General features: G+C 36.8%; 1 protein-coding gene across 2 annotated transcripts in view; it reads right to left on the bottom strand.

Annotated features, from left to right (window-relative positions):
* Window positions 1-1,898: 1,898 nt before the first annotated feature.
* Window positions 1,899-8,571, bottom strand: part of LOC124776646 (caspase-1-like) — a 136,672-nt gene continuing 129,999 nt past the window's right edge. For both annotated transcript variants that reach the window (XM_047251737.1, XM_047251745.1), the window contains one exon: window positions 1,899-7,239. In XM_047251737.1, coding sequence (XP_047107693.1) covers window positions 6,920-7,239 — 320 coding nt within the window. In that variant the 3' untranslated portion in view covers window positions 1,899-6,919. The remainder of the gene's footprint in view (window positions 7,240-8,571) is intronic.

Genomic DNA, 8,571 nt, shown 5'->3' with positions numbered 1-8,571 from the left:
TTCCAATGGAGAAGAAGCGCTTCTAGAAACAGTCACTGAAACTACCAGACACATAAAACCTTGGTTTGAGGCAAACAGACTGCTAATAAACAGTTAGAAAACTGTAAGTGTGAACTTACACACAAGGCAGAACATTACCAGCTTCAGTGCAGATATACATATTAGGAAATATGGAACTTTCAGTGTGCAGGACACCAAATTCCTTGGACTAACTGGCAGTGGTATACTAAACTGGAAATTGCATGGTTGGCTGGTGTGACCAAGCAGTTTTAGGCGCTTCAGTTTGGAACCACGCGACCACTATGGTCGCAGGTTCGAATCTTGCGTTGGGCATGGATGTTTGTGATGTCCTTAGGTTAGTTAGGTTTAAGTAGTTCTATGTTCTAGGGGACTGATGACCTCAGATGTTAAGTCCCATAGTGCTCAGAGCCATTTTTTTTAAACTGCATGCAGAGATAATTATAAAGAAGCTCAGCAAAATGTGCTACCTACAATAATAGATGCAGCCAACACTGACAGTTTGAAGCTGATGTACCATACTAAATATGAGTTTTGGTCTAATTTTCTGGTGAAATAGTTCTGAATCCAATATCATTTTCACATTATAAAAGCAAGCAAGTGATCAGAATAATGGCATCAGAAAACAGTAGGGAACACTGTAAACCAATGTTTAAAGCATTAAAAATCCTGACAATGCCATGCCCTCATATAATGATACCGGTTTGTTTTGTAACTTACTATTTAGGAAATCGACACATAAATACAGACTGCCACACACATAACACTAGAAACAAATCTCGGTTAATAAATGTAACACACAGATGGGTTTCAATAAAAATTTACAACCATCTTCCATCAGAGGTCAAGAATATTAATAATCTGAACGACATGAGAATAAAACTGAAACATATTTTTTTAAATACGGTTTTTACTCCATTACTGTATTTCTTGACACAAAATTCTAGTTTCTTCTTCTTATATACAACGTAACTCTCTTTAAATTGTTATGAATTTGCAATACAGAAGTGAGTTTGTCCTTTGTAATGTATTTTTAATATACGCTTTTAAATTCCCATATTATTTGTTCTGTCCATGTTCTTTACTTTGTATGTAAACCCAAATGCTTTAATACAGAAGTGTGACAACTTCACTGTTTTGCTTTAGTAACGAATTTTTAAATGTATATGCTACTTTTGCACTTCTATTTTATTTGCTTATATATTTCTTTCCCTTAATAATGCAAACTTAGAAATATTAGGCAATTCTGAATTTTTCACAAGATATCCACCTATATATTTTTCTGTTTCTTGGCATTACATACATATCATATAGACATTTGTATCATTATAATATCACTGTCATAATCATTTTAATTATGTATCATCTCACCTTCATTTTTGACTTGTTCTATGTCATCATGTGCATCTCTGCACACAAAGTATGATCTACAAGATAAATAAAATTACAAGTCACAAATCACATGAACTCTTTCAGAGTGCCTTGATCAGGTACAGCTAAATATTCATTAAGGTAATTGATATATTATCAAGAGAAGTAGTGGTAGTATAACTGTTAGAAGCTTTTTAAACATTATTATTATTTGTATTATATATATTTGACTGCAATTTTTTTCTTCAACTTTTAGAACTAACAGAAAATCTGTAGTGACCTACAACATAATTATGTAAGCTCACTAGTTGTTAGATGTGCTATACAGGGGTACATTCTGTGTTTGAGGGAAACTAAAGTACTATAATTTAGCGACCACATAAGAAACAGAAGAAGGGATCGTTTGGTAGGACATGTTCTGAGGCATCAAGGGATCACCAATTTAGTATTGGAGGGCAGCATGGAGGGTAAAAATGGTAGAGTGAGACCAAGAGATGAATACACTAAGCAGATTCAGAGGCATGTAGGCTGCAGTACATACTGGGAGATGAAAAAGCTTGCACAGGATAGAGTAGACGGAGAGCTGCATCAAACCAGTCTCAGGACTGAAGACCTCAACAACAACAAAAGAAACAGCTAATATCACTTTACTCATTCCAAGAACGTTTATATCATTCAGTGAATAAAAATTTAATTCTAAAACTCAGTCTCCTAGCTGATTATTCCGTTGTGTGGAATTTCATATTATCAGTAGGCCTGCGTAATACATTATCTTAACGTCAAATAACTGGAGTAGTGCTCTGGTAATGGTATGTCATTGTACTGATGTTCTTGTTTTGTAAATTAAACCGGCTTTTCCTGCTGCCACTTAATTTATTTTTCCCAAGCAGGTTTCATCTTTTCCTTGTTCTAAGGCGTCATCATCGGGATGATTTGCTGTGATCTGCATTTCCTCTCATCTGGTTTGGAGGTCACACTACCACTTTATTTAAGACACATAAGCACAACTTTGAATTCCAACCTTTTTCACACTGATTACCACGTTTCTCCTTCTTTTTTGTTGTGTACTATTGTTCGTTTAACGTTATTAAAAGCAGTGCCTGAAGAAATAGTTATAACGAATGCCAAAACAAGTATTTCTGTACTTTCTGTGGAGTATGGCCACGCAAACAAACTTGTACTGATGTTCTGTTGTTTCTGTAAGCCACTTCTGCTAAATGTCTGGACAGTTCATTTAGAAATGCTATCTCAGTTTTCTTCATCTGAGAATGTACACCTTACATAACAACAAGCAGTCTGTAAGCTTTAAATTTCTATCCATCAATATGTATCTCCTATTACTAATATTTTTCAACTTTAACTTCTTCTCTGTGAATAGCAGAGGCAGTTAAGAGCGACTTTTCTCAATATGTTGTTCTATATTACTTATGATTCTATAAGAAGAGAGAAGTATACCAATGATCAAGAAATCATCAAGAACTATACTCTCTCAAACTGGCAATGGCCTTAGGCGTATATTTTTATACATAAATGTTATGCACAAATGAGTGAGTTTTGTTGTGAGAATTAACTAAAAACTGTAGATCAGGAAACCCCTTTAATTATTAAGATCTACAAATGCAGGAAGGAAATTTATTTGCAATACTTCCACATAAAAATTTAAGGAAAGTAAATTATGAACATATACTAAGAAGTTTATAAAGGAAAAAAATTACTGGCAGCTGAGAGGTGCTTTGGAATGATTTTTTTTTGTTATCCCTGGGAAAGCATTAACACAAGTTGTGAAGAAATGGAGACAATGTACACACAACATGTCTTCATTGTGATCTCCACTGCAAAGTATGATTGATGAAGCTCTTTATCCAAGTCTGTTCTCTGTAATTTTGTTCTTCTCTGGGTAACTGCTAAGACCTACACCAACATGAACACCTCTATTGAAGTCAAGCCTTGGTCTCTCTCAACAATTATAATTTGTACTAACTTCCCCTTGTTACCAGACAAGTTATTCATGTAACTTCTAGACATGTCTTATCGATATATATTACAGTGAAATTCATGGTAGAAGAAACCAAAAATAATTTTATATTTAACTTTAATTATTTACAAAAATTAGAAAATGTAATGTAACTGACATTCTTTCCAAATTCAAACAAAACAACAAATTGTTAAACTATTATCTGACAAAATAAAGATCGATGTACAGTTTCAAATACAAAAATTGTTACATACAATAAAATGCTCATAAAAATGAACCGAGAAGAAACAAATGATGAAAAAATACCTTATAAAAATACTGCTGGCACATATTTTTATATATTCTGGTCTGCATAAAAGAAACATATGCATTCAATTCTTAGGAATATATAAAACTAACATTTGAAATAAATAACTACAAAAGTTTAAATACACATTTCTCTGTTATGGGGCAATACTTTTCATCAAATCACTACCAGTATAAGAGGGAAATGTTCTGTTTGAATAATGTTATTACATTGATAACCATTATTGTTGAAATTGTTTTTAACATAATTTTTTGCAATTAATGAAAATAGATTATGGTTTATTGTCCTGGTGATGATGCTGTTGTTAGTGATGGAGCATAGGCTGCATTTGGACATAGCTGAGGTAGGGAATGGGTCATGTTCATTTAGAAGAAATATTCGCCTTAAATATTCATGTGTAGTTCATTAACATAACATAACATAAATCTGTGTAGCTAAATAAGAATTTTAATCCACTCTTCACAAATGTCAATATAGTGTCTCAACAACTGCAACACCCTGCTTGGTTACAACGGAGGAGATGTGCTTTTTTTCATGTGGTACATATTTTTTTGATAAAAATCCGAAAGAAGTAACAGATTCGAAAAACATGATGAGCATAAATTGAACAATAACATATTTTCACATTAATTTACTCATATTAGGAAGAAAGAAAAAAGTAATAAGGAACATAGGAGTAAAAATTTGGAAACCAGAATTAGATAAAGTTATAAAGAGAAAAAAAACAATATGTTTAAATATCTGAATCAAACAATAGAGAAGAATCATCAAATTTACGAAGAAGAGAGAAATGCAGCAAATTGAGAAGTGAAACAAGCTCATCAAATATCTTGTGACGAGTTTATAAGCAAATGACAGGTTACAAGACAATGAAAATGCTCAGCCAAACAGAAAAAAAGTTACTCAAACAAATAACATCCAACAAGCAAAATGGATAGAACATTGTGAGAACTTGGTGTATGAAGAAATATGCACCACAGAGAATAAAGAGGATAAAACTGAAATAAAATGTGAAGACAATTTACATGTGGACGAATTAAAAGAAGTTGTCAATTCCACAAAGAATAGAAAAGTTACTAGTATGCCGAATTGATAAGATATGGATGCATGCGAGTGCAAAAGAGATTACTACATTTATATGCTGGAGAAATAGAGTTATTCCAGAAGCACTTGCATGGACAAAGATGATATCACTGTTCAAAAAGGGAGATCATTACAACTGCGAGAACTTTAGAGGAACCAGTTTACTGGACCCGCATACAAAGTTTATGGAAGAATAGTGAACAAGAAGTTGAAGATTATAGCTAAGAATTCATTGGGCGAAGAACAAATGGGATTTCAGAGGGCAGCTCGACAACAGATTCAGCATTTACAACTGAACAAATAATCGAAGAACACGTGGAGTATGGCAGGGAAACCAACTTAGTATTTATTGATTTTATTAAGGCATACGATTATGTTGGCAGGAAGAAACTGTGGGCAATTATGACGAAAAGAATATATCCACAACAACTATAACGTTTTGAAAATCTGCACAAAAACACGGCTGTAATTTCAGATATAAATGGTACAGACTATAGCTGCAAACGAAAGTGTTAGATAAAGGTGCAGCATTTCACCCACACATTTTAATACACATTTTAAGATTTATTTTGTTGGTGCATTTGGGAAATGGAAGGAGATTTTTTAAAGGGAGGATTGATATTAACAGATATTCCTGCTCGAATTGTGTTTTATGTGCAAACGATGCCACACTGCTAGTTGAAAATGAAGATGATCTAGAAAGGCGAATAAAATTATTAGTAATAATGGTGAAGAAAACCATTTGACTATTTCAGAAAAGAAACAAAATCAATGACGTTCAAAGCAAAACATCCTTTAGAGACAAAAACAGAACAAAACAACACATTGAATATTAGCTATTTAGGGCATGGCGCAACATATGATTATGAGGAAGACGTAGAAAAGAAATTAGCAAAGCTTGGGAATATATGTGGAGCAATAAACAGATATCTAGAAAATGAAATGAGGAAAGGAACAAGGCTGAAATTATCTCAGGGTTATAAGTAAACGTGAAGAACGTCACATACAAGCAGCAGAGGTGTGGTTTCTAAGAAAAGTAAAATGATGCACAAGAACTGACAGATTTAGAAATTCAGAAATTAAGGATGAACTGAACATATAAAATGCAAAAAGTAGGAGAAACTCGAATGAAGGCCCAGAAAGGATGAGTTGAGAAAGATTACCTCTCCAGATCAGAAGATTTAAGCAATTTTGGAGAAGAAATCAAGGAAGATGGAAGGAACGATGAGTACTGTAATAGGCGAACCAATGAAGGGCCTAATGCTTGAAATGAAGGTGATGATGATGAAATCAATCGCGAAAATTAATCTTACCTTAATCATATCAAATGTTGCAAGGAAAATCATCAACAGTAACATGCAAGTGGCCATGCACTAGATACCTGCATGAGAATGAAGCTCATATATACATTTGTTTGACCTGTAATATGTGTGCAGAACATTGTTACACTAAGTGCAGCATTCACATCACTTTTTCTGAAAACGTCTGTAGGTAGAAATATTCTCCTCGATTTTTGTATATTTTCAAAAAAACGTCAATAAAGAAGGAAAGATGGTGCTCCGATATCCCCTTTGGATGTTTAAGGAAACAAAGAATCTCCATTTTTTTACTTGTATTTCATGAACAAACCTTATTTCTGAATACAATGTGCCGATTTCCGATTGAAGGGATCCAAACCAAATTGTCACTCATTACTCAGCCATTATTTATGGAATGAAAAGTAATATTTCAGACTAAATGAACATGTTCAGAATTCGGAATACGAAATGGATACCTTCATGTGTAGTTGACGAACATGCTATTTGTTGATTTCTCTGATATGAACACCATCTAGGACCCATTAAATGCACTCATCCGATATAAATACATTTCCTACTTGCGAACCTTTGTGTTTGTTCAATTAAGTTGACCTTACTGTAGAACTGTTTATAATTAGTTTTTATTAAATATATTAAGTGGTCTATGAACTAAATCTGGGCATGCCACCACGTCATATTTTACTAATTATTGATAAACCAGACATAATGTCACTTATAAACAGACAGCGATATCTCAGACAATCCATGGTACTGAATAAAGACAAAATGAATCGTGACTCTGGGCGGTACAGCAGATTACATTCAGCAGCTGGGGTTTCAGGTGCTTTGGTGGAAACATAGGAACTGTTAGGAACTACTTTCTACATTAATATGGGTGAAATGAGGTTTTTTGCGGCAGACATCATGCGAGGAACATTGAGGGTGGCCATGGCCATTATGACCGAAGCATAGACTCCGTGTCAAGGATGAGGTGAAGCACGGCGCCTGCACCTTGCCATGCAGGTTTGGCAGGCTCTTGTTTTCTGAGCGATATCTCTGACCGACGATGCGATTCACGTCAGTGAGCAGCGACACCAGGTCCTTGGATCTGCCGTGGACTTCAAGTTGAGAACACAGTGTCTCAACGTACCACGAGCCGTTTCTTGGATTGCGGAAGGAGTATAGACCTGCAACATCACAGAAAACTCCCAGGAATGACAGAAGCACAGTTTGTCCAAGTAAGGCTCTGTCCATGGAAGAAATAGTTACTCCAAAAATATAAGAAAGGTGGTTGCAAGACAAGTTGTGAAAAATGCACAGTCTTTCAGGGTAAATAGCAAAGCTCTGAAAGAACAGTCTCAATAATTTCAAACATGGAGTACATGTAAAACTGTGAATTAATAGTAGTTTACTACTACAGCACAGAGATTCTTGCAAATGACTGTTGCATTCGTGCTCACATCCTTTGTCCATCCCGAGAGTAAATTCATATTTCGAACATTTCGTAGATATAACTGCTCTAATTTAGACATTTACACTAAGGTGACAAAAGCCATGGGACAGCGATATGCACAGGCACAGGTGGCGGTAGCATCGCATACACAAGGTATTGTATTGTATTGCACTGTATGTTAACCAGGGACCTAGAAACGACAGAGAGGCTCCGTCACCGTCGCAGCCGCAGTGGTCCACAACCCCACGATGGCTACCGCAGTCCACTTCACGCCTCCGTCGCCCCACACCGAACCCAGGGTTATAGTGCGGTTCGGCCTCCGGTGGACCCCCCAGGGAACGTCTCACACCAGACGAGTGTAACCCCTATGTTTGCGTGGTAGAGTAATGGTGGTGTACGCGTACGTGGAGGACTTGTTTGCGTAGCAATCGCCGACATAGTGTAACTGAGGCGGAATAGGGTGAACCAGCCCGCATTGACCGGTTCACCGGACCTCAACACAAATTCGCCGGGCGGATTCGTGCCGGGGACCAGGCGCTCTTTCCTGCCCGGAAAGCCGTGTGTTAGACTGCACGGCCAACCGGGCAGGCCACACAAGGTATTCACTGATCAGTCCGAGCATTATGACCACCGATCTACGATCGATATTAACCGGTCCGGGCGATATCAGCATCACCTGACGAGGAATGAGTGCTACTCAGACACAAGCTCGATGGGTGTAGTATCAGTGAACGTGCTGTCTATGTGTAGAATGTGGAAGGCGCGCGATCTATCTGAGCCTGACCGAGGCTCGGCACGAGGATTTCGAAAACTACACGACTTGTCGGGTGTTCGAGAAGTGTCTTTAACACGTGGCGAAACCAAGGTGAAACTACGACCAGACGTCCTGGGATTGGGCAGCCACTCCTCATTACAGATGTCGGACGTCGTTGGCTGTGCACACTGGTAAAACAGGACAGGCGGCGAACTGTGGGGGAACTAAGACCAGACTTCAATGCTGGGCAGAGTACAAGCGTACTGAAGACGCAATGCACCGACGCTCATAACGATGGGCCTCCGCAGGCGA

Source organism: Schistocerca piceifrons, chromosome 1 (assembly GCF_021461385.2).
Source record: "Schistocerca piceifrons isolate TAMUIC-IGC-003096 chromosome 1, iqSchPice1.1, whole genome shotgun sequence".
Lineage (NCBI taxonomy): Eukaryota > Metazoa > Arthropoda > Insecta > Orthoptera > Acrididae > Schistocerca > Schistocerca piceifrons.
Note: the sequence above shows the minus strand (reverse complement) of the source record. Positions and strands in the feature narration are given on the sequence as shown.